Source organism: Juglans microcarpa x Juglans regia, chromosome 5S (assembly GCF_004785595.1).
Source record: "Juglans microcarpa x Juglans regia isolate MS1-56 chromosome 5S, Jm3101_v1.0, whole genome shotgun sequence".
NCBI classification, from domain to species: domain Eukaryota; kingdom Viridiplantae; phylum Streptophyta; class Magnoliopsida; order Fagales; family Juglandaceae; genus Juglans; species Juglans microcarpa x Juglans regia.
The window spans coordinates 13951171-13978609 of record NC_054603.1 but is presented as its reverse complement, the minus strand read 5'-3'; the positions used below and the strand labels follow the sequence as shown (position 1 = coordinate 13978609).

The following is a 27439-nucleotide window of genomic DNA, read 5'->3' as shown; positions in this document are numbered from 1 at the left end:
AGTCGTCAACCGAGTTTGACAAGAGGTTGGCGGTAACACCGATCCAAGAAGACAATGCAATCCAAAGTCTGAATTCTTTGAAATTTGTGGAAGAGGGAAAATTTCAATGTGATGTGTTCTTATGGGGGAGAAACAGAGCGATAGAGAGAGGGAGAAGAGACTGAACTTACTAGCGCAGGAAGTGATCGGTGGCACCAAACTAAAAAATTCTAGCAAAAATCAGCCACACTAAAATCATAGAAGAGTGAGAGAGAGGACGCAACTTTTTTTTTTTTTTTTGTGTGTGAGGAAACTGAAAAATGATTAAGCAACGGAACAGAAGGGAGTTGGAAAAGTGAGATATCGTGGGAGAGAAAAATGTGTGAGGAAAAAAAACTGATGAGAGGAAAAATCGGGAAGGAAAAATTGATGGAATGGATGCTTACCAAATGACGCCATATTTAGTTTAGGAGGGTTGGGCTTCGTTCACGGCCTACGAGCTTGGGTCTCACATATAGTGTGTGCTTCAAGATTAACAATGGGCTTGATACTAAAGTTTGGTCTGATCCTTGGATTCCCACACTAAACTCATCAATTCTTGCACCTCAGTCTCCAAATATAGTGAAATATCCTCAGTTAAGAGTCTCAAAACTTACATTAGAGGAACCTAGGAGATGAAACACTATTCTCCTCCAAGCTTTGTTCACACAAGAATCAGTAGCTGAAATCCAAAAAATCCATCTCACTCAAATATCATTTTCATAATCAACCAGACATCCCTAAATGGATACATCATTCATTAGGCAAATTCTCCGTTAAATTAGTCTATGCTGCAATTATTCTCCAATCCAATGAACAAAATGAGTCTCATCGTACAACTGATTGGAAAAAACTTTGGTCCTTAAAAATGCAAGATTGTTTAAAACTACTTCTCTGAAAAATTTCAAATGACATCATGCCCACTAAGTTTTTACTTAGTAACTGTATTTCTTTAACAAATGACCAAAAACTACGCCAATTAGAAGTAGAAACCATTGATCATCTTTTCATGAATTGTTCTTATACAAGAATTGTGATATCCCGTATTTGCGTGTATTTTGACTAAGTAAATTATTGTATTTATTAAGATTATGAGCTTTCTTGTTTTAAATTTTAGATGATTTACGTGATATTATTTTAAAATTTTTAATTGTTAATTCAATGTGTTTTCTTGTTATTAATTATTGTTCATTATTTAAATTACTCTTTATTTTAAATTAGTTTATTATTGGATTTAATTATTTTATTTTTATTTAATCATTACGTTTAAATTATTTTATTTAACTTGCTATTTTGAAATTTTTTTCGTTGGATTATTTTTGTGATCTAAGATGTGAGGATTGAATCTCATTTCTTTCATTTTTTCATTTTCCTTTTTTCTATTCCTCTTTTTCTTTTCTTTTTTTTTCTCCTCATTTTTTTTCTTCTCTCTTCCTTCTCCCGTGCGATTTCCTCTCTCTCTCTCTCTCTCTCTCTCTCTCTCTCTCTCTCTCGCTCTGTTCGTGCATCGTCCTCCACCCCGCGCAGCCGTGTGCCGCCCATCTCAGTCACTGCCCCTCCCATTCTTCTCCCCACTGGCCGGCAACCTCATCCCTCCGTTTCCAACTCATCTTAAGCTGCCGTGAGCCCCCATGCAAGGCTACAAGCCGCGACACTCCTTGTGTTCGCGTGCCGCCGTCATGCCGCCATTGGCCACCACCTCTTCACCACTTCACCGGCTACCCCCAGCTACCTAACACACCCATCCTCAGCTCCGATCCGCCACCGGTGAAATCCATCCAACTCCATTTTCATTTTGGGCTTTTTGGACTTCAACTGCTCTCCACGCCGCCACCCATGGCCAACCATCACCACCATTAGCTTCACCAATATCCATAAGCCCTTCCTTAGTAATTTCAAGTCTTCGTTTGTCCCCGTTCAAAATCTAGCATTTTGAGACCCACGGCCATAGTGCATTTTATACTGTTACGTTGCTGTGCCGCCACTTCTAGCACCTCCGTGATCCTTCGAAAATTATACTATAGCACTGTAAGTATTTTTTTAAAGAACTTTTGAGATTTAAATGTATTTTACACTAACTCATATTTACTGCGAATTGGTTGGTTGTGCCAGACTGAGTTCGAGGAGTAAGGGATCGGTTGGATTGGAGGATGGAGTAGTTTGTGTTATTGGGCTATGTTGTGATTTGCTGGTTGTTGAATATTTGTGTTGTGTCATATACAATGCATTTACACGCATGTTCATGTTTGTAACTGAAAACTGAGTTTTCACATAATTCCATACATGTTTATGTGTATACTTGAAATACTGGATTTTCATGTGAGAAATGATTTAGAGTATGTTTGAAATGATTGGATTGACTGGTTTGAGAGAAAGGAAAAGAGACTGTAGGGATGGTGGTAAGCAGGGATGGTGGTATAGTCCCGCCTGCGATTCTCGCCTACTGTGCACGTGGTAGGAATGGTGGTAAGCAGAGATGGTGGTATAGTTCCGCTTGTAATTCTCGCCTATGGTGCATGCGGTAGGGATGGTAGTAAGTAGGGATGGTGGTAAAGTCTAGCCTGTGATTCCCGCCTACAGTGCTCTAATAAGTACCTCTTATGTGAAAATGAACTGTAGGGATGGTGGTAGAGTCCCGCCCTTGATTCCCGCCTACAGTGTCTGATAAATGATTATGTTTTCGGTTTATGATTTAATGGTTACGAGCACATTTTTTGAAAAAATGACGGATATTATTCATGGCGTGTTTTGGTCAAATGGGGTTTTTGGCATGCGTTGGGAAAATAATCATTTTAGAGAAAAATGAAGTTTTGGTCACATTTATGTTTTGTCATGTACTCATGTTTGTTGGCTGCATTAATGCATTTTTATCTCTTGGCTTGTTTAGTTGATTACTTGCTGAGATTCATAATCTCACGATATTCAATTCCATGCGGTATCGTTTTATGGTATTGCAGATTTTGATGTAGATGAGGACGAAGAGCCTAAGGATTTGGCTCCGCTGGAAAAGTGATTTGGGATCACTTGCTCGTGTATTGGGATTTGTCTCCCATTTTTTGGCTATGTATTTGATTTGTATTATATTTATATTAGATAACTGTATAACTTTTTAAAGGCAATTTATTTTGGATATCTGTATTTAAATTTCTGGTACTTAGTTGGCTAACTTTTAATTAACTGCTGCGACTTTTGTTGTGCACTTCTTGCATGTTACACACATTTGAGCACTTTTCGTTGGGATGTGTGACCCGTATTATCATCATCCCAACGTCACGATCTCCGCGTTTCCATACGTGGGAGTTAGGGCGTCATAAGAATCTTGCGGAGATAGTCTCCCTAGCCTTTGGACATCTCATCTTTTCTGCACCTAGGTATTAATAATTGGATAAATCAGATTTTGAATCCCTCAAACCAATTAAACCTCTCGGTCAGTGATCCCATCATTTTCAAATTTTTGTTGTTTGAGCAATGGATAATCTCTGGTTCACTAGAAATCAAATTGCTCAGATGCCACAATCCCAACAATAGATCATTTTGTCAAAAAGAGTTTAGAAATCTATTTGGAGCATTGTAAAGCTTGGACATGGAAAAATGTTGAAACCATTCCCAAATGGATTCCACCTTCTTTAGATGATATCTTTTCAATCACATTTGATGTAGCAGTTAGAAAATAAGGCAGCACAACAACAACAGTTTGCAGATCACACAATGGATCCATGAGATTTGTGGTAACCAAATTCACAAGCAACACTAATCCTGTAACACCCGACCTTGCACCAAGCCCGGTTTCTAAAATTTTTGAGTTTTTACTTGTGAAAAACCCACTTGGGATTTACTAGTATTTTTTTAGGTTGAGTCGATACCCGAAACACAGGAAAAAGCCCACTTATTAAATTTTTTGGTACTACTAGACGTGGACCGAATTTTTCAAATGAGCCAAAAGCCCATGCCCTGAGATCATGTAGACCCCATAGCATGTACGTCTCTCATGCAGTTTCTCCCTCTCATCCTTTCTAGGGTTTCCTTACTCTCTATATATACATATATACACTTTATGCACAACCCTTAATCTCATGTATATATTGAACCTCCTCAACCCAAGACTCGGCTGCTGCCACACCGCCTCTAGGTACTTTCTGTCCCAAGCTCCTCTCGGTTGATCCCTGCCATATAGCACAGACTCGTCCATTATGTATCGAAGTGCCAAACGTGCTTCATTACTTGTAGCTTTTCACCACCTTACCTGCGACACCCAGCACCTTCACAGAACCACCTTGCAGTCGCTGCTTCCTTCTGCAACCACCATCACTGTGGGCCATATCGGCCTCCATCTTCATGTTAAAACTAACGCCACTACTATAGCACCACCATGGCCAGCCATGAACCAACATCGAAAAACGCCACCACAAGCCGCCAACCCCGTCCATAGACCCATACTCCTTAGCCGTTCAACATAGAAATGCAGCCTCACCAATGCTGGAGGACTTTGTTTCTGTTTCCCAAAACAAAGGAGTCTTGGCTCAACCAAGCCATCGCCTTTAAGCCACCGCCCACGCCGGTTGCCTTAGCCACTAAGGACACACTTTCACCGCTCCCAGTCGCCTTGTTGTTGCTTCTCTGCTACCCACATGGTGAGTCCCTCTCACGCTTCTCCCTTTTCTCTCGCGCACTCACTCTCCGTCTCTCTATTCGCCTTTTCTCTCTCAATGCAACACTGTCAAAACAGCCACCTTTCACCGCAACCCAACTCCGCCGCGACCTCCTTCCCTCAAGGTGAGCTTCTGTCGCACATTTTCCCTCTCTTATGAGTTTCGAAAATATGCGGGTGTTTCTAAGTGCTGTAGTTACATGAAGTTAGAGGGTAGGGGGAGATTATAGATTTTTGAGATTAATATTTTGCCCTTAAGCCAAGTAAGATTTGAATGTATATTTTAAATGGGTTTTGAATGGACGTTGTTTTTAGGCTGGTTTTGGTTTTATGTTCAACTTGTGTTTTACAAAAGCTTTTGTAGATTAGACTTGGTCTTTAGTTGAAGTTGAGTTTTGAGATGGGTTTTTTAGAATTAAGGGATATTTTAAGGTTATGGAAATTTTTAGGTATTGAAGAATTAAAATAGATATTTTAGAAGCTTAGGCTTAAATGGTTTAAATTTGTGAATGATTGGAAATTTATAGATTTATGTGATTATTTTAAAGGTGACAATTTATAGTTGACTCGGCATTTTTTGAGGAAAATTATGAAAAACTAAGAAGTTCAGGTAAGTGGGATTCATATGCTAAACTTTGCATAATAATAAAATAGACTGAGGTCAATTTTGAAAATGTGCATGTTATGTTATGAAAAGGAATGTTAAAACGATCTCAATTATTTGTTCTACATTGCTCATGAGATTCTGTATAAGAATAAAATATTTTCTGGCATGACTGGTGTTGACATGAGCTTATTTTTGGCATTCTGTTATTGAACTTAGAAAAATATGAGCGAATATGGAAATTGATAATTTTTGCATGTGACGTGAAGATATTTTGAATTTGTTCAGTAATCTGTTTTGGAATGATTTGGCATTTGAAAAACCTTTGGCATGACGTTTTGATTATGTTTTGACTCTAACTTTGATTCTGATGTGATTTTGATTCTTATTTGTTCTGATATGTGACCCTGTCACGGGATCTAATAGTGACCTCTAACCCTGTCACTGGATACAATAGTGACATCTGGCCCTATTACAGGATATAATAGTGGCTTTTGGCCCTTTTACGGGATACAATAGTGACTTCTGGCTCTGTCACGGGATATAATAGTGACATATGGCCCACCATGGGATATAATAATGGTTTTTTTTTATTCTGAGTGCAATCGCTTTGATATTCATGGTGATTTATGTTCTGCTTGGCTTTCCACAGAATGCACAACCCTACCACAGGAGTTAAACATGTAATTCTGTTCTGATATGATGTTTTGGTTATGCTATGCCAATGAAATTTTAAATAAGAATGTTTTCTGAAAGTTTCGCTCTTATATTTTTGGTAACATGTTTCGATTTTGAATTCTGAAAACAAGTTTTCTGATTCTGCATTCTGAGAGAAAATATTTTGTTCAGCATTTCAAAATTTGATAAATGCTTATGTTTACATACTAGTATATGCTCTCTGCTTGCTGAGTTGTTGATAACTCACCCCTTATCTCCATAACATTTTTCAGATATTTTTATGATTTAGCTAGAGAATAAGAGTAGGAAGCATTGAAAAAGTCTGATGATCATAGATGAATAAGTGCTAAGGGCACAAGTATTTTGGAGGACCATATTTAGTAGTTTTATCTCCCGCGGTTATTTTGGTACGTCAAGTTATGAATAATTTGAGTCTTTGTGGAGATGTTATTTTATTTTATTGAGGTTTTTGTTTAGTATTTCAATGGAGGAACACATTTTTGAATCGAACAAATAAGTTAAGTATTTTGTGAAATTTCTGTTTATTTATTATTGATTATTGGAGATGTTTTTGAGTAATAGGAGCTAACTCTCCTGACCTCCGGGAACGGGGCATTACAAATCCAAACCAAGGGAAGGCCATGACAGCCTTCATAGGAGTGAAGGAAGCACACATATAGCAGATAAAAAAAATCATCATAGAAGGTGACTCCTCGAATGCCATCTCTTGCATCAACCACCCTTAGGAAGCTAACAATTGGGAAACAGAAGACATAGCAAGAGATACCTTACATCTCTTAAGAGATTTTGAAATCTGGGCAGCAGTCAGAATACATCGATTTCAAAATCGATACACGCATTTCATTGAGCAATGGGCACATTCCGACAACATGTTTAGAAAAATCCTGTAAGGCCCAGTTTCTTTGTCAAAGTGGCTTGGAACCGTGCGTGGAAATGGCCCAGCCATTTCAGTGCTTAGTGAGACCACCAAGCGGCGTCGTTTTAGGGAGGTTAGTAGTTCTCTTCCTCCATCTCCGTCACTTTCTCCCTTTCTCTTCGCATTTTCAGTTATTATTTAAGTTTCTCCAGCAACTCTCTCTCGTCTCCCACGTCTCCCACATCTCCCACGTCTCCCTCTTCTCTTTTCGATTTCATCTTTGTTTCTGGTTACTGGCATTAGTTTGAGTTTCCGAATCCCATGCCCTAGACCTCCTCACGTGGATTTCTGTTGCTGCGTTGCTTCTGGTTTCCCGAGTGTTGCCGTCTGCTATACTCTGTTTTTCCTCCATTTCTGCATTTTGGTTTCCGTCTGCAACTCACGGGCATCAATTCGCATCCCCTCCATTTTCGATTGGTAAGGGTTTCTTTCTCATCCAAGTATCGGTTTCTCCTTCTGTAACTGTGCGATTTCTGCTTCTTAGTTTTGGGTTTGGTTTATCTTCTTTTTGATGCAATATCTGTTTTGGCTGTGAGTTTGAGTAGTTTTTGTGAGTTTTTCTGGTTGTTGCGTGGTGAGTATTTCGGGTTGGTGTTTTGTCCTAGGTTTGGATTATTTGAAGTTTCATTGTAGTGGAATTGTTGGACTGGTGGTGGAGAAAATATTTGGAAGTGTTAGTTTATACTTTATGTTATGGAGTTGGGAATGGAAAGAAGAGTGCTTTGTGTAGTGTAAACTGGTTTTGTTGGCAAAATCTGCGTACTTCGCTCGAGCAGACTGTCGAGCGCGATTCGAGCGAACAGCCAAATGAGCATTGGCTTGAGCGGAGTGTCGAGCGAGACTCGAGCGAACCTCTCTGACTTGCATTCGCTCGAGCGGAGTGTCGAGCGAGACTCGAGCGAACCTCTCTGTCTTGCTTTAGCTCGAGCGGAGTGTCGAGCGATACTCGAGCGAACCTCTCTGACTTGCCTTCGCTCGAGCGGACTGTCGAGCGAACTTGGCTCGAGCCAACTGTCGAGCCAACTTTCAGCAAACACTTTTTCAGTTCCGAATCAGTCTCCACTTATAGCCAACGTACTGAGTTTAGTATAGAATATTTTGGGTCGAAGTGTGGGCTGTCTGGATTGTTATTTGGCTAGTTAAGTTTGATTAAACTCGTTGAATTATGGTCTAGAGTTTGAGTTCTTGAGTTGTTTAAGACCAATTGTGTATTGTTGGACTTTAATATTTAGTTTATATTATCTTATGAATAGGTGGCGAGACGGATAGAGATCGTATTCAAGTCATATGATTTCTGCTTACTGAGTTGTTGATGACTCACCCCCTATCATTATAATATTTTTCAGATGATGTGGTGAGTCCAAATGAGGACCTGGATTAGAATGCTCTTTGTGTCTAAAGCTGAGGAGATGTTGGTAGAAGAAGGACTTCTGGTGTTCTTAGTTTTAATATCTTTGGGTTTTATTTATGTCTTGAGTTTAGTAAGATTTATGAAATATTTAGTTGGTTTGTTATGACTATCGGGAAGTTATGGACCCCTTTGATTTATTATTATTGCATTAAAGATTGTGTGGAGTTTATAATGAGATTATTGAGAAGATTTGAGATTGATTTTCATTTATGAAGTTGTTGGAGATTATCCTTTGGATGTGTTGGGAGACATGTTTATGAGTGACAGGTAGTAATTCTCCAAGCCACCCGGGTTTGGGGCGTTACAAATCCCCCTAATAAGAATTCCACAGTGTTTGCTAGACTTTCACAGTGGAAAAGATACCCCCCCCCCCCCCAATAAAAGGTGAAAAAAATCCTCATCAAGACCAATTAACCCATCAATTTTCTTAAAAGCTATATATTTTCCCATCATTATTTTCTTCTAAAATATTTTTCAAGAAATATATATATGTTTGGCCATGAGAAGGCAGGAAGGACTTGGGCAAGAGAGTCATCATGTAATACTATCTAATTAGAAGATTTTCTTGAGTTACATGCATACAATGGCCTGCAAGTGTTTTATACTATAGATTCTTGCTTGTTGTTTTTCGAATTCTTGGCATGAAAATTATGTAATGAGATTGGATAATAAGGTGAAATTATCCATCAACGGCCTTTAGTTTTTTTTTTTTTTTAACGATCAAAGGGTCATAAAATAATCATTAATCCAAATTATAAACTCATCACCAAACTAAACGCGTAGCATTTTATTTATTTCATTTCGAGATAGACACGAGGAGGCCGTTTGAACAAAGGCTAGCTATACATTATAACCATTCAATTACGTGATGGGAGGACATAAATTTTAATAGGAAGTCCGAAGAATAGGGAAGCGGACAGCTGTTGTGAGGAAGCTAGCTAGGATTAATCCAAGGAAACAACACAGGATACGGTCTCATTACATATATGCAATCTTAGGATGGGTACATTATTAATCAGTATTATTTTTGGGTTTTGACACTCTTATGATGCATAATTTTATTGTGCTTGATCAACATCTATGTCAAGATTTTTTAGTAATCCAAATGGCAAAACCAAACACACACACCAAGATAAAAGCTTTTATTGTGCCATTATCAATGACAATGGATGATTGGCGGCTGATCATCTGATTTCCAGTGGGATTTTTCTGATTACTCGGGGTGTTATTCATGTGCACTCGCCCCTCAACTTCTCGGCTCTTCCACCCGGAATTTGGTTGGTGGCTCTGATTGCCTATGAGATTTTTCTGATTCCTCGACTTGTGATTGTTAATATGCCCTACTTGCCGGCCCTCATCGTCTCGGCTCTTCTGCCCGGAATTTGGTTGGTCATGCCTCTGATTGCCTATGGGATTTTTCTGATTCCTCGAGTTGTGATTGTTATGCACTTCTTGCTGGCCCTCAACGCCTCGATCACTCCAAGGAGCCACTTGCCCCGTATCCTTCAAGCTTATCTGAGTACTTGATTTACTTGACTGTGACCGGGCAGGGTAAAAATCCTGTTGCGGATAACACTGGCGCTGTTTACTTGATTTTTGAGGCATTATTTTCTCTTCCTGAATCAACCAGCCAAGCCAGTTAGTCTTGCAGAAACGCTCTGCATAAAGTTAGGATTAGAGTTCTTCGGACATAAGATTTTGATCTTTGAAGTCTTTGAAAACTTTTCGAGAAAATTTTCAAAGGTTGAATTTCTCTTAACAAAACTTGTGAAGACTCATAACCTCAATGTGATACCTATATGATAATGATAAGGGTAGGTAGTGTATGAGATCTCAAATTATTGGAGAATAAGAAGTTCTTGTTCTTTATAAGGTTTCAATAAAATTCTTATTATATCATTGACTAGTCCTTTTAAAATATAACTAATGAAGTTTGAGCCTTCTATTGGGACTTTACATTCCAAATTAATAAATCCAATATTATTGAACACGATATTCTTCCATATATAATTAGTTCCTGGTCTGTTCATAAATAAAGTAATGACAGTAACGCGAAAATTCACATGTTTTTTGTCTGAATATTAATTCACCGTTTCATCAAGAAAAAAAATTGAATAGAAACGATATGATCAATGAAATGTAGGAAACTATGATTAAATACAACGAGATTTCATACGCATGCATTCATGGGATATATCATTATATATATGTAGCAAAGTTACAATATTGAAATAATTAAGAAAATCGTAATCTAATTTGAAAAACTATATGCATTTTGCAAACTATAATCATTGGAGATTCATTAGAAAGATAACTTGCATGCGGAGAGAAAAAGCCATACCAGTAAACAGAGAGATTTATAATATATATAGATGGTAGTGGCCGACTGAAAAAAAGATCAGTAGTGATTGATGGGTTATCCGGGCCTCGACTGCGTTGAAGACGTACCTCCAGCTACCAAAGTAATCCAACCTAAAGGAATAGATGAGTTTGTATCAGCTGGTTTTCGTGGGTTTATATGAACCTGAATTTTTTCATATTAAATACAAAGTCAAGTAGAGCACAAAAAACAAGTAATTATTAAGACCAAGTCGACGCGGGCTTGGCTACAATAATGCATGCATGATGCCTATTATATGCCGCCGACCAAAATTGACTAAACTAAAATAAAAACACGCAATAACGCGCATTGCGCAATGCATTGTGGCGGAAACTTCCAATGCATGCCTAGTCAGCTACGCGCATACTGAAACATTGAGAAAGAGTATTCTAATCTATTTGGAATTAAAAACTTGAATTTTCTTTTTTCTTTTTCGGTTTTACTGATTTTAAAAATTTAAAATAAAAAAGGAAAAATAGGGAACTGCGATATCATGATGCGTGAGGTTTAGCCGAATGCTTTTTATATGTATTGGCTAATTCTGTCATTTTTTTATTAAATGGGTTGGACTAATTACAATTCGTACTGTTCCAGTATTTGGTCCGAGTCATGTTAATTCAGATTCCAATCGTAAATGATGACTCAATCATAACTAGATTTATTTAATTAAACATGCCAGCCTATTAGCACAAATTATCCTTTAATATCTTGTTGGGGTCAATAGCGTTTCGTTATAGTGAGAATAACCGTCCTTTAAATGCCATGTTGTGCCAAAGTTGAAATTGTGTCAAGTCGAGTACTTAAGGTTGTATATGAAGGAAAAGTAAGAATCAAATATATGGTGAATTTCTGTTAGGGTTTTGGTCTGATCACGGGATGTTAACCAAAGGGATGTAAAAGTGTTAATTTAAACATATGCACAAGGATTCTTATTTATAAACTCAATGACATTAATGGTTAGTGAGACACACTTGTCGGTTGTAACCAAACAAATGTGTCCCTCCATACATCCCTAAGCATCACTCCTGCATGGGGGAAATCGTCACTGGTGACGATTTTGAGTATACTATATAGTGGGGGGGGGGGGGGGGGGGGGGGGGGGGGGGGGCGGGGGGGGGGGGGTCTGTGTGCATATTGTTATTGTGTGGTCTTGCACCCCATACATTTTTATCTTCCACTTGAATACAGGAGCATAACGAATATATATAGTTGAACATGTTTATCTTGGTACTAATGAGAAGTTTGTCACATGTCAACTCTCACTGGTGACGATTTTGAGTATACTATATAGTGGGGGGGGGGGGGGTCTGTGTGCATATTGTTATTGTGTGGTCTTGCACCCCATACATTTTTATCTTCCACTTGAATACAGGAGCATAACGAATATATATAGTTGAACATGTTTATCTTGGTACTAATGAGAAGTTTGTCACATGTCAACTCTCACTGTTGTATCACCTGTAGATCGGGGTCAGATTATGACAAGGCGCTACGTTGGCACGCTTTTGTCATTTCATTATCTAACCGTACCCTTTATCATGTCCTCCCATGGAAAACAAATTAGATTAGCGACTTCATTTCACTACATGTTTAGTGAACAACATCAATTATCCGTGGCTAGCAAAATGACCAACTACAATTAATGACTTTAGCAAATTACCTAAACCGTAAAGTGAACCGTCTTGCAATCATGCAAAACCATCCAGACAGTGTTCTCTCTGAGGTCCTTCTTTCTTAGGAGAGTCTAAGGAGTTCTCTGCCTCCTCTGTGACACCTTCCTTCTGGTGATAGGCTGGTCGTTACACGACCCCAGGTTGTTCCACTTTGGAGGCATCCCTCAGATATTCTTTTGCCGGATAAGGGGAAGAAAACCTGTTGGGAGAGTGTTCAGGACAAGGATAGACCTTTTCTCGGGGTACAGGACTCTTTAGTGCAGGGATCAGCTACCTTGGAGACCAGCCGCTCCATTACGATAACGGTCCCAACGCCGGTTGTGGCTGGTGAGCAGTTTTCTTTAGGTTCCACTACTGGTGGTCACTGTTGAGGTGTCTTAGGGTGAGGTTGGGATGGACGCCCTTCTTCAAAGCATTTTTTAATCTACCGCTCCTAATGAGGGGCAACATTCTTCTTCACAGATCTCCCCTCCTTCTTTCTCTTGCTCGGCCGTTAGGAGTCAATCCCTGTGGCTGATGAAGGGGTGGAGGTTACCTCTAGCAACCGCGTAGAGGCAGGAGATCATACAAGAATTAAGTCTCCTCCAAACATCACCATCCTCGGGATTTCGAAGAGTCCTGTTGCAGATTCTTCTATCCAAGCCGCATTCCCAGAGAGGGGGAGTCCAATCATCAACCCACCCGCCCAGGTGGAGTTTTCTGATGGTGGCAGCTCCGTAGGTGATGCAGCTGGTGAGATTCTGAGTGGTGAATCACTCACCCAGATTGAGTGTCTAGCAGGGGGCGACTTTCTTCCAAACGCTGCGATTGGCCCCCACCCGGGGATTTTGAACAATGACCCACCTGCTCCCTCTGAAGTCTTTGCGGGATTGCCTGAGTTTGCAGGCTTTTCAAAGGTCCTTCCTTCTTTGTTTCAGTTGGCCCTGGAGGGGAGCCGAGAGGAAGCCATTGGTAGGGTTGCGGAGCACTTATTGGGCTTTTTCCACGAGGTTCAATCGCTTCTTTCCCGTCTTTTACTTTCTTTTCTTTTCTTTTTTCTTAGCCTTTTCTTTATGTCGCCAGGGCACCTCTCATCTTGCGACTTCCATCATGGATGATCAGGAGGCAGCCGTTCAGGGGAGCTTGGAGGAGAGAGAACACTGAAGCATGAACTTGAGAGGACGAGACTCAACCTATCGGGTGAGTACAAGAGAGTGAAAAGGTTGGAGCACTACCAGAGGAAGTACAAATAGAAGTGCGAAGAGGAGAGAGAACCCGACTAGAACGACTTAATCAAAGTCTCCAAGGTGGCTTATCTTCGGCACGGGAGGAGAGGGACCGGTTGGAGCAGTTGAACCAAGTCTCCAAGGTGACTTATCCCAAGCGCGAGGGGAGAGGAAACGGTTGGAGCAACTGAACCAAGTCTTCAGGGTGCCACTTTCTCCTTAAAAGGGCAGCTAAGGTGGTTCCCGAAGTTTTACGACAAGGCTTGGGGATGCGGGATTGTTGAAGGTCGTAGATCAATGAGGGCATTCCTTCAGGAGAGTTCGGAGCTGGTTCGAGATCTTTCACCAAGTACCTTCAACGACTTGCTCTTGCGAAAATTCCCATCGATGAGGCCTCTTTTGAAGCCAACCGCGAATTGGGAAAGAAAGAGATGCCAAATGTTTTCCCTGGTCTCGCTATACTTGTGTCGGCATTAGTGGAGCCAACCGACCTTGTTCTTGTTGCCGCTAAACCAGCCAACCTTGCTTTTGTTGCTGTAGAGACCGATGCTCCTAGCGCTGAGGCTTAGATTTTTTATTTTTTTACACATATAACCACATTTTGTTGCCTAGCAGTTTGTACATATATACACACCGACTAATATACATATCTTGTTTGTCATGTCTCATCTTTGCCTCTTTTTCATTTCTTCTTTTGTTTTTGTGTGGTTGACCTGGGGACCGTGGTATAGGGGTTTGCAGAGCTCCTACCTACCTCGTTGGCTGGTCATGCTGTGCTTACGTATCCTTTATGGAGAGTCGTTCTCAGAGTACGGCCATTGTTTTAATCGTTACTCAGGTGGCCGTGTTGAGCCGCACCTTTAAGGCTTTTCGGCCTACCTTACTGGCAGCTAGTTTACCTTTTTCGACCCCGCTAGCTACTTTGACCTTTGAAGTTTCTCGGCCCATCCCGCTGGCTTCCTTCGCCATTTTCCTTTCTCTTTTATTTGCATTTGCTTTTTCTTTCTTTTTTTGCCTCGCGGAGAGGTAAGTTGTTGATAAGGTTCTCATTTAGTAGAGTTGACTTTGCCGATTGAAACTAGACGATTTTTGCACCACAAAAAATAATTATGTTAGTAAAACAGAATTTACACAAGTTTTTAAGGAGACAAACCGGAGCGTTTAGCTGCTATCACTGATTTTTGCTCGCTGTTGTTTGATTTTTTTCCTTCCTTCTTTGCTCCTCATTTTTATTTTTGTTCAAATTTCTGGGTTCTAAAAGCAGCCGTGAATTGTTTGGCCAACCTACCTTGTTGACTACCTAGCACCCTCGGGCCGAGTAATGGTTGGAAACCTAGTGGGTTCTGAGTAATGGGAATAAGTCTCTTATAGTTACCCCACCAGTTCTTTCTGGAAGTGTCTGGGAAGAACTCTTCTTATCTCCTCCTTCATTTATGCCACGTCAAGTTCTCAGCTTACCTAGTCGCACGCTGAGTGACCGTTTGTATTTTACGTACGTGGCAACCCAAAGCTAGTTATGTTTCCGCATTAAATGGCATCCATTCAATTTCTGTGTTATGGCTTTGCTCTTTACTGGTATTAATTCTGCACGTCGTATCAGTAGATATGCCTTGCAACGGTTGCATTAATCAAGGGATTCTAGTTCTCTGGGAGGACATGTGGTGACTCACGGTGATTCGTGGAGTTATGACGCCTTGGTAGGCCAAGCATCCCTGCTGCCTATATAAGGGCCCTTCTAGCAGTTAGAAATTTCATTATACTCACTTCTACCCCCTCCCCCCCTTTTTTTATTCTCTTGCTTTACTGCTTGAGTTCCAAGTTACTTTGTTTTCCTCTGCTTTCCTTCCAAAGTTCCTTTGAATTTTCTTCTACCTTTCATGGTTCTGAGACATTAGAAGCTTATAATTTCACCAAATGGCAGTGGGAAACATCAGTGGAAAACAAAAAACTTAGCTGCATACTTGTCACATACATACCTTTCATTCCAGCTTGATCTTCTATGTTCTTTACTTGTCCTCTATTCTAGTCACTTGTCACTTTTAGATCTCTGTCTCGGGCCACCATGAGAAGTGGAATCAGTCACCATTTTGACCTTTAGTAGAAATAAGGCAACAATATCATGGACAATAGTAGGAGAAAATCATGTTGCAGTAGCAAGAAAAATATTCAACCCGATAGCTTCAACCTTCCTTCCTCTCAACTCTCATCACCTTAGTCACTGATTTACCTTGTTCGAGATCACCTCAAAAAGTATCTCATCTACTACAGCAGAATTTAGATGCCTCAAACAGCAACCAGCAACCTATGAAATTCAGCAATGTAGTAACAAAGAGAGGTTGGAGCAACAATAACACATTTGGATCTTCATACCTCAAGTACACGACACCTTCAAGCAACAACACTAAATTCAGTTTCTTTCTTTTTGTAGCTGTCACCACAAGGATATTTTTTTTTTTTTTTTTAACTGAACCCCAATTTTATTGATTGTTCTCACTTATGGCGGTTGTCACCATAAGGATCGTAGACCAGATGAAACCACCCAAGTGTAGCATAAACTCATACAAAAAGCAAAAGAGCAACAGTTGTAGAATTTCAGGCCATATCAAGCTTCTATTTTCAAACTTAGAACTGCTACTTTCCCTCTCTTCTCCTCCTCTGTTGTGGTTTCAACATCAAGACATCTTTTAACAACATAATGGAAACCAACCTAACCAATTTAGTCATCCAAAATTTGAGGAACCACAGCTACAAAGGACTGCAACAGCAACAATCGAAAATTATGTTAGCATTAACACCAAAATTTCAATTTTCAGGCCGTAGTGTCAAGCTAGTAGTCCAGAATCTTTTCTTTTGGCATCCCTTCTTCCTTTCCTTCTTAGTTTTAGTATATGATAATCTCTTCCCGATCAATCTTGACCTAGAGTAGCAAGTAGAAGGACTCTTAGAGTTTCAGACAACTGCAAAAATCATAAGCAATAGCAGTGCAGCAAATTCACAATAGTTCAAAAATCCTAGTTTGCTTTTTGTCTGATAGTTTCAACCTCATTTCCCTCAAATCATACACCCTTAGTCACTAATCAAAGGAAGAAAATGCTTTATGTAAAGTAGGTAGAAGAATGAAGAATGCATTAATGAAAACTTATGTTGGTATATGTTTACAGTACGAAGTAATACTTATTGAGTATTTGATTCATTTTATTTTTATTGTATGGTCCTTCTAGGAATGAAATGAGGATGAAACATTAGGATGAACATAGCTCAAGGAAAATGTGACAGAAACCTTGGTATATTTTATGTAATGTATGAATCCATATTTTGTAGAAAAAAAAGGTCTTTCTAATTTAATCCAATGAATTTTTCCGCAAACTCTCTTTTAGATTTCAAAGCAAATTTAAATTTTTAATTACATAATATTTTATATCTTGGGAAGGAAAGAAGGAATTTTAAAAAGTTCAGTAATTCTCATGTCATTTTTTAAAACTATTCTTAAATAAAATCACACCACAAGAACGAGCTTTACAATAGCATCCCAAATTTTCACAACTCAAACTCAAGTACTGTACTTTAGAATGATATTCCCAGTAAAATGTTAAATATCTAAAATTTAAAAGTTGGTGTGAAAATACTTCCAATCTAATTGGTTGAACATCTTAAAAATTCTTTAGGACTTTGGTCCCAAAAACAAAATTTCAATGCAACATGCTGCATGTGGTAGTTCAAAAAACATTAATTATGACGTCATACTCCCGCGAGAATTTCATTGGGTATTTTTTTTTTTTTAACTGACTTCACCTAGTTTTATATATTCACGAATTATCGTTAAAAAAAAAAAAATATCTGCTAATAAATTAAATGTAGTAGTTCAAAAAACATTAATTAAATACTACGCTCAAAGATTCGAATATTATTTTATACTTCTGTGGACTTGGCTATGATAGAATAATAGTACTTAAACAAACGTCGAGGTTTTAAAAAAGTATATTTATTATTTAATAAGTGAATATCGTCTCATTCATAGGTGTGTTTTTGTCCATATTACGGTGAACCTGGTCTTCTTGATCATATGTTTGACTTTGTCGTCAAACGCTCCTGCAAGGACGTTGATAATCCAAAACCTCAGTTCATTTGGCTGCCTGGGAGGCTCTGAAGCTCAATTTGCAACCGCAGAAGTAAGCATTCACAATCTCCTTTAACAGATCTACAGTGTATATTATAGTTGCATGATGTGATCTTGCATTTAGCACTTTTTCTCTTTCAGCAAATAGCAATCCATAAATTCATCAATCTGCATCGAAGTTTATACTGATGTACGTACTGATCATACTTCACAAATATTTGGCTCACAAATCATGTGCAAGAAGATGAAAAATTCATCTGTGCTTCATGATATTCAGCATATTTTAGTATTCATTTCTATCTGTTTGTATTTCTTACGAGCGAACAAAAGAAATATTCCATATCTAAAGAATTATGGATCATCAGAGATTTGCTTTTCGGAAGGAGTCGACCGTGAGCTAGCTAGGCTTTTCCACGATGAGTGATGGAAACGTTATGGATCAACAAGGATTCTTTCCTGTTCCATCATCTCCTCAAACGGAAGATTACTGGGACGCAGCTACATCATTAGAGGAGTTGACCCCAATCGATGATGCTGAAAATGAGGCTAATGAGAGTAAGTTCTTTCTCTCTCTCTCTAGCTCACCCATATTGGCATTTGCATGAAACTAGAGAACAAGCTTTGGGACAATTGATGATTGAACATGATATTAGAGCAAAGATTATAACTTTAAACGTTGATTTCACAGTACTTTATGATTTATCCTCCATTTCAAAATTAAATATATAAAACTTTGCGGTTTTAACACCATCTGTTCGTAAGTTTTTCTGTCAAGGGAAAATGCCAACAGTACTGTCGGATGACCCTCTCATTTCTCATACTGATTTGAACTCTTGTAAAACAAGAAAATTGTCACCGGACTCTGCCGGCAGGGTCCTGAAGGACTGGGACACTGATGATTAAATTAGTCATTTAGTCATTTTGTGCATCATATTCACCATTCCCTTTCCATCTTATGGAGTGGCCTTTTATAGGATTTGTAAAGTCCATAGATACTTGTCATGTGTCAACTTTGGATCGGTTAGATAGTGGGTTTTGTGAGAGGGACCACTACCTATCTTTATCCCCAACGGTTACCCCATGATTCCCATGGTTGACATGCTTAGCAGATCGAGCTTGGGAATCTTATACGTGCTTTTAATTGCAGTAATTTCTAGCACTCAACGTTGTCGGTAATGTGTTAGTCACATAGTCAGAGAGTCTAGTGTATATCTAAGGGCTCAACACCTTGAGCCATGATAATTTTTCAAATCATTATATATATATATATATATATCAAACAAATCTAATATTTAACGAACAATTTTACCATACAGCTCGGCAATAACACTCCTAGCACGAAACTAAGAAAACCAGCCCACCTAACTTGCTTGATCACGTCCTCGGCATAATCATGTGTTATCGGACAGCAAACGAACCATGGGTACTCGGGCAACTGAGCAACTTTTAGACAAACAAAATGACCAATACAGAGAACTGGTGAGAAGAACTTCCGCGTTGTGCAAATGCTCCGAACCATTTGGGCCACCATCCTATTTAATTGGGCTTTGACAGCAATGACCCTTCATTTAATGAAACGAGAGTATTTAAGAGATATTTAAGAGAACGAGAGTATTTTCTTCCATTTTTTCACAATTCCATTTCTATCTTAGCCTTTTATAAAATTTTCAGATACAATAGATATTTGGGAGTGGGGGGTTATTTCCTAAAAATGGGGCTCATGGCGATTATGTAAAAAGTGACGATAAATTATATATATAAGCTTTAAATATACAAGATTCGTACAAGTCATTTATAAAAAAGTTGATTCTACTATAGAAAAGTGTAAAAAATTCAATTTTTTTTGGTGGGATCCACATTTTTACAAAAGGCTTGTATAAAATTGTTACATTTAGGACTTAGAATCTAACATTACTCAAAAGTAGCTTTAGGCTTCATTTGGAATGTTAACTCATCACAACTCATCATTACAATTTTTTCAAATTTCAATACAAAATATAATAAACAATTCAACTTTTTCAAATTTTAAAATAATAATAATATTAAAAAATAATATTATAATAATATTAACTCAACTCAACTCAACTCAACTCAACTCAACATCCAAATGCAACCTTATACTATTATCATGCAGTGGGTTTTGTAAGCAGCGACCACTACCTATTTTTATTCCCAATAGTTACTCCCGATTCCCATGGTAGACATGCTTGGCAAATCGAGCTTAGGAATCTTATACGTACTTTTAATCGTGGAAATTTCTACCGTACGTTCAATATTGTGGCTAATGTGTTAGTCACTTAGTCGGAGTGTCCAGTTGAGACCCACGGGCTAAATTAACACCATCCAACTTGTTGCAAAGACTGCATTTGAAATGCGCCAAACTCTTACGTACGTTAGGAAATATACAGAACGAGAGACAGAACATTCTTATAATGTGGCCTGATGTTACCTTCCAGCTTCTCACTTAGAAACTAAAAGGCATCTTTAATTAACAAAATACTGCGATTACTTATGCCAGTCCAAAAAAATTTTCCAGGGACAAGAAGATTTCATTTTCTTGACACTTCCGTCCGTCTCTATAAAGCCGCCCTAAAAGGTGATTGGCCAGCTGCTAAGGATGTACTTGATACATATCCAGATGCCGTTACATATTCCATAACAAGACGTAAGGATAAAGTTCTTCACATCGCAGCTGCAACAGAGCACACAGGCTTTGTAAAAGAACTGGTAGAACGGATGAATCCGAACGAATTAGCACTGAAAAACTTACATGAAAATACGGCCATTTGCTTCGCTGCTGCATCAGGAATCGTGTCAATTGCTGAGGAGATGGTAAAGAAGAACATAGAATTGCCAATGATCCGTGGCAGGAAAAGAATGACGCCGCTTTACATGGCAGTTTTGCAAGGACATAGAAACATGGTGGCTTATCTATACTCTGTCACTGCTTTTGAACGTTTGACTCCTCTTGAACGCATTGATATCCTGGTTGCTTGTATTTCCAGCGATTTATATGGTACGCACATCCTTCATCTCGCTTATTTTTTGTCTAAACAAAATTTATATTTTGTCCAAGCAGTCCCTCACGTGTGGGCTATATTAATCTTGTTTAATGAGTAGGTCCAACACGTTAAATATTTAATTAAATAAGATAGAGTGTAGAGTTAGAGTTCGAATTCAAAATCTCTATTCCGATACTACGTGAAGTTGACACTTTTTTTAAAAATTTAAGCATATGAGAAGAGGTAGATTTAATCATTTATATTATATCTTAACACCACCATTACCTTTGTTTTGATGTCTATTAGAATATAAATTAAATAATTAAATTTTTCTTTTTTTATCAGTTTAAATTTTTAAGATAAATGATGATTTAATATCGTATTAGAGTAGATGTCTTGAGCTCAAAGTGATCCAAATATTTAACTAATTATATTCCAATAATTTCTGTAATTGAACTTGGACTTAGTGGGTATTATATATATCATAGGATCGAGTTCCTTAGCACTGATTCTGTTCAATTGTCAGATAGAATTACCACATGATCCATTGCAATAATATTGTTATTAGCCATATGCAAGGGGATTCTTTTTAACTGACCTTTGACTATGATCAAATCAATTGTACTGCATGCTTTTGTGGACAGAAATAGCATTGAAAATTCTGAAAGATTATCCAGAATTATCAACTATGAAGGATACATATGGGAAGATAGCATTGCAAGAGTTAGCTAAAAAGCCTTATGCAATCGGCAGCAAAAGTCAGCTATCCGTCTGGGAAATATGGTTAAAGTACTCCTGTCAGTTTGCCTCCAACCCAATCTTTCTTTACTGGCATGCATGCTTGTGCGAAAAAATATGTGTGCGCATGTCTATAAATAAATATATTTATATATTGCAATTACCGTATTTTAATTGATTAATTTTCTTTTGACATTCTGGCTAAGTACTATTAATTAATCGATTTCTGAAGGCTAATGATTTGATGATATATTTACTAAAAACTCTTTGAAATGATAAAAACTCTCAACCCATCTTATCTCATTATTAAAATTTTTACAAATTTCTACATAAAATACAATAAGTAATTCAATTTTTTCTGAATTCTAAAATAATAATAATATTTTAATAATATTTTATTTAACTTTTAATTTTCAACTCAACTCAGTATTTAAACTTAGCCTTGCACGATCACGTCTACTTGTTATGAGATAAATCATTCCATATAATCAGTGATCAACACTCTGATATATTTCCATCGAACCCGAAGTCAACCTCACCTTAAAATATCAGAAATTGAATTAAAAGTACTCTGTTTTTTTCTTGTCTCAATACATAGTTGTAAATGTTGATTTTTCTTTTGATCGCTAATATATCATATCAGGGTTCAGAGGGATCTATGACGAAGCTTTGTTGGGTACAATAGCACGTCGATTAGTTGATCTTCTCTGGAAAAATGTTCTACTATTGCCAGAGAAAGAGTTCATAAAGCTGGTTCGCGGCCATTCCTCTTTCCTTTTTGATGCTGCTAGATCAGGGAATGTTGAATTTCTTATTGTGCTTATACGTTCTTATCCAGATCTCATATGGAGAGTAGATGAGAAAAACCGCAGTATATTTCACCTCGCTATTAAATATAGGCAAGAGAGTGTATTCAATCTAATATATGAGTTAGGCTCTATCAAGGGTATCATAGCACTCTATACTGACCAAGACAATAACAATATGCTGCACTTGGCTGCTGAAATAGCTCCTCCAGACCGACTAAATACCATATCAGGAGCAGCACTCCAAGTGCAACGAGAGTTGTTGTGGTTTAAGGTTCTCTACATTATTGAAGTTTTCTTTTCTTCTAGCAATACACACACACACACACACACACACACACACACATATATATATCCATCGCACTTTCACTTACCAACTACGTACTAGCTAACACCTTGATCATTACAGGAGATAGAAAAGATTGTTCAGCATTCATACACGGAGATGATGAATTTAGATGAAAACAAGAAACCTGCAGATACTCCCTGGGAATTATTTACACAGACACATCAAAATTTACAAAAAGAAGGTGAAAAATGGATGAAGGACACAGCAAACTATAGCATGCTTGTGGCGACATTGATTGCCACTGTAGTTTTCACTGCAGCCTTCACTGTACCGGGTGGCAACAATCAAGACCTAGGCACTCCCATTTTCTTGAGAAATAAATGGTTTATGGCATTCTTCATATCAGATGCAATTACATTGCTCTCTTCCTCGACTGCGATATTGATATTCTTGTCAATTCTCACGTCACGTTATGCAGAAGAGGATTTCCTTCAGTCATTACCTGCAAGGTTGTTGTTTGGACTGACAGCACTTTTCATCTCTATAGCAGGCATGGTGGTAACGTTCAGCGCAACCTGCTTTCTGGTATATGATAGTGAAATCGCAAGTATTCCGATTGTTATAATAAGTTTGGCTGGTATCCCAGTTACTTTGTTTTTTATTTTACATTTTAGACTTTGGGCTGATATATTCCGCTCAATGTATGGGTCTAGGTTTCTTTTCCGACCACATGAACGTAGACTTTTCTAGGAAGAATTCAATTAGGCAATTGACTTGCAGAAAATCCAAAATGCAAGACAAAAGAAAAGGGAGGGGGATTGTTAAAGATAGTCAAGTGATTTTGCACTAGGATGGACGAAAATAGAATTATTTCCATCAAGACTTCAATTTGACCTTCATAATTGACTAGATCGATTTAGTAATTTCCTTTAATATATATATATATATACTGATTATAAATTGTACTTTGCATTTCCAAATCCAAAGTTAGTTTGGTTGTGGTCAATCGCAACCATTTAGTAAGAAGTTCCATTTGTTGAGTAACGTGCCCATCCACAAGTAATCGGGTCAACTTCCCTAGGGTGTCCGCACGTGTTGATAACTGGAAGGAAATTGGCACTTTTGGTTAGCCTGTCCACCATCACCTACAATGAGTTCTTTCCGCTTGGAGTCCATGGCAGCTCGCACTACAACAGAAAGGGTCCCAAAAGACCCCAATTTCGTCCCAAAAAAATTTTTGGGACGAAAAAAATTCCTCCCAAAGTCGTTCCAATATCACTGTACCAAAAAGTATTTTGGGACGAAAATCACCATTTCGTCCCAAAAAATTTCTTTTAGGACGAAATTGAAGGAAACCGTTCGAACACGTTCGAACGAAAATTTTTTTTGTCACGGTTTAAATTCGTCCTAGAAAATGGTTCGAACGGAAAAAATTTTAAGTTCGAACAGTTGTGACGTGTTTGAACGATTTTGAAATATGTTCGAACACACATGAATTCGTTCGAACGTTATGAATTGTCTTTGTGTTCGAACGTTAAATGGTCAGGTCGAACGGTATATGGGTTCGAACGGTATAGGCTATGTTCGAACACGACTGAAATTATTTACGTTCGAACGTTGTGTGATCGTTCGAACTCTACGAACATAAATTTCGTTCGAACATTACGTTTACGTTCGAACGCTATTGTCGTTACATAGAGTTCGAACGTTTTACGTTCGTTCGAACGATATCTCTTTAATTTAAATCAATAATAGAAAACCAAATAGACATTCATACTATTTGAAAAAATACATTAGAAACTGTTTAACACTCACAAAAGTGTTAAAATAAGCGCAAATTAAATAAATAACAGTCGAGACGGGCATTGTTCGTACATAAATAGATAATCCCAAAATCCATCAGTTGCTTAGAGGCCTGTACTGTTGCATAAGCTGCTGCATTTGGAGTTGCATCTGTCTTCTGAACTCTTCTTGTTGTTCTTCATGTTGTTTGAGGCGCATCTCCATATTTGCTTATTTTGCCAATTGAGCCTCTAACTCATGCTGTCTTGCAGTCAATTCTTCGATTCTGGAATTCGCATTCTCTAGCGCTATAGAAGTCATAGATGCATTCCCAGAAGAAGAGGAAGAGGGACCAGGCTTTACACAACGACCCAAACCCCTCAAATATCCTGAACGTTGACCCAGGACTTGTGTAAAAATCTCAATATCACTTGTTGAGGAATTTTGATCTGACGCAGATTCAGCACGTAGGGCAATCGTTTTATCCTAGCCATATATAAGATAAAGAATTAATATCGTCATAAATATTCTAATATATTTAATTAAAACAGGTTATAAAACTTACATAATTTTCATGGGCATCAGGATGAGTCCACTCTCTATTACGATCAGTGTGCGATGCAGCATATAATTTTGTCAGATCATAATTAGTATCTGAATCTTGCTACAATAAATGTGTTAAGATATAAAGTCATTATGATTCATCCAAATAATTAACTATATCCAATAAAAAAAAATAGCAATACCAATTTCTTAGAAAGGCGATGGAAAGATCTTGAGCCTGCATGATGATTAATCTTCAATTTTGATCTATTTGTTTTGTTTATAGAACTTCGCTCCTGCAAAGAAATTGAAAATATGATGAAGCGAAATGCCAGATAGGACAAGTAAAATAATTAAATTTCATTATACCTGATATGATGGATCCTCAAACGTGTCACAAAGTTTTTCCCACTCAGAAGGTCGGACATCCTGGAAAGGATGTTGGCGTGCATTTTCCTTCTTCTCAAACTTATTATAATACTCATGACACCTCGCCTTATATTTACGGAATGCATTACCCATAAGCTCTTCCACAGTCTTACGCTCCTCTCTCCGACCAAAATTTAATTCGAAATCATCCTTAAAAAAATAGTTACAAACACATTATCATTTATAATATTCTAAATTTAAGTAAAATATAGAAATTTATTCTACTAAATCAATGTTTTAAACATTACCAAACAACGCTTCTTGATAAGCTCTTTAACATCTTGGGGGACTTTCTTCCATGAAGTCGTTGCCAAAGGTGCGTAAGTTCGTGTAAGAGCACCCACATGTGATGCAAGCCAAGCTGCTGGTTGTCCTTCGCCCCCAGTATGTTCGTCAGGAATGTTAACCTTGATCTTACCCACCTTCCGATATTTTTCCAACGTTACCCCTCTAGTGGTGCCTCGACCTTGACGAGATTGTACTGTAGATTCTATAAAATATAACATTGTAATCAATTTCATTTATATATCTATTATAGGACCTTAATTAATAACTTTTATGAGTATTAGATTTTTACCTTGTTCTGTAAAATCAATCTCTAATGGTGACAATGAAGGAGAGCTAGGAACAGGTGGAGATGGGTTGCGAACTTCCGTCCTCTTTGGCGGCATAATTTCAAACTACTGATACATTCAATAAGTAAAATATTTGTCATCAAGTGTAATGTTAACACATAATTGGTCAATCAGAATCTGTATCAGTTTCATTTGACAATTCGCTCTCATCATCTGTAGATACTTCAGATGATTCAACATTTTCCTCAACTGTCGCATCAACAATTTCAGCCTCAATATCTTCTCTATTTAATGGAATCATCTCATACTGGCTCAAATCCACAAACAAATTTAAGGCGGGTTGACTCTCTTGGTATGCTTCTTGAGTAGAAGAGTCATCTTCTTCTTCATCTTGTCCTTCCGCCTGAGGGATGACATCATATATATTTCTTGGAGAATATTTTTGAACTACTCGCCATTGATTTCCTAACTTCGGGTCATCTAAGTAGAATACTTGAGATGCTTGAGAAGCCAAAATAAAAGGATCATCTTCATACCATTTTTTTGATGTATTAACACTCAAAAAATATTCATCATCACGGACTCCAATACGAGGATTGCTTAAGTCCCACCAATCACACTTAAACAGATACACCGCAAGCTCTCCCAAATATTTCATTCCAATTATATCGACAATAACCCCATAGAAATCAATATTTTCTCCATGATGACTTCCTTCGACTAGGACACCACTATTTTGGGTTTTCCTATAACAATCTCGATCCAGTGTGTGATACCTACTTCCCCGAGAAATACATGCAGAAAATCGAGCAGCGCGTCTCGATGGGCCACGCGCCAATGCATACAGTTCATCAGATATATCATTTGGATTATTCGCATGCAATTGTACAACCTACATATTGAGTAAAGCGTATACTATATCAAAGTTGAAATTAATAATTTTTCATTTGTTATTGAGTAACGCATATGTAATTTCATTACCCGTTCTTCAAACCATCTTGGGAACTCCTCTTTATGTTTTTGGTTTATATCATTTACTCCTAGTTCCTTGAGCACGTTAATATGATCACTGAAATTGATGATTACCACAAATATTTTATATTTCGTATTTTTTTAAAATTAATGAGGCAATTTAAATTAAGAAAAAGTTATAACTTACTTCAAGTAGTTCTCTATCTCAGGGCAATTGTTCAGCACGTACCACTGAGCTTTCTCGAACTCTCTTCCACACAAGTCATAACCACGCACTGCATCAATTGGACGAACTTGTTGGGAAAACACAGAAAATATATTCTGTTGTCTTGCTCGGTCAACGTCAAAGTTTCTTTCTGGCCGATCAAACCGAGTGTCAACTCCATGGAAATATTTGGAACAGAAGGTATGCCACTCATCGTCAATATATGCTTCTGCAATTGATCCTTCTGGACGGGCCTTGTTACCCACTGTACGTTTCAACTTTCCAAGAAATCGTTCAATGGGATACATCCATCTATATTGAACTGGTCCTACAAGTCGAGCCTCACGTGGCAAATGAACGGCTAGGTGAACCATGACATCGAAGAATGACGGTGGATAAATATTTTCTAGCTTACACAATATTATGA

At 38.0% G+C, this 27439-nt stretch overlaps 1 protein-coding gene across 1 annotated transcript; it reads left to right on the top strand.

Annotated features, from left to right (window-relative positions):
* The first annotated feature begins 17643 nt into the window (after positions 1 to 17643).
* Positions 17644 to 23413, top strand: LOC121267517. The gene is made up of 6 exons (XM_041171404.1): positions 17644 to 17723; positions 18055 to 18226; positions 20208 to 20687; positions 21318 to 21470; positions 22055 to 22491; positions 22627 to 23413. The coding sequence occupies exons 2-6, from the start codon at positions 18088 to 18090 to the stop codon at positions 23254 to 23256; spliced, it is 1839 nt and encodes a 612-aa protein (XP_041027338.1). The 5' UTR covers positions 17644 to 17723; positions 18055 to 18087; the 3' UTR covers positions 23257 to 23413.
* Positions 23414 to 27439: the final 4026 nt, after the last annotated feature.

Coding starts and splice junctions, on each gene's coding strand:
- LOC121267517 (XM_041171404.1), top strand. CDS start 18,088: ATGAGTGATGGAAACGTTATGGATCAACAAGGATTCTTTCCTGTTCCA. Junction 18,227..20,207: donor TGAAAATGAGGCTAATGAGA/GTAAGTTCTTTC, acceptor AAAATTTTCCAG/GGACAAGAAGATTTCATTTT. Junction 22,492..22,626: donor GAGAGTTGTTGTGGTTTAAG/GTTCTCTACATT, acceptor TGATCATTACAG/GAGATAGAAAAGATTGTTCA.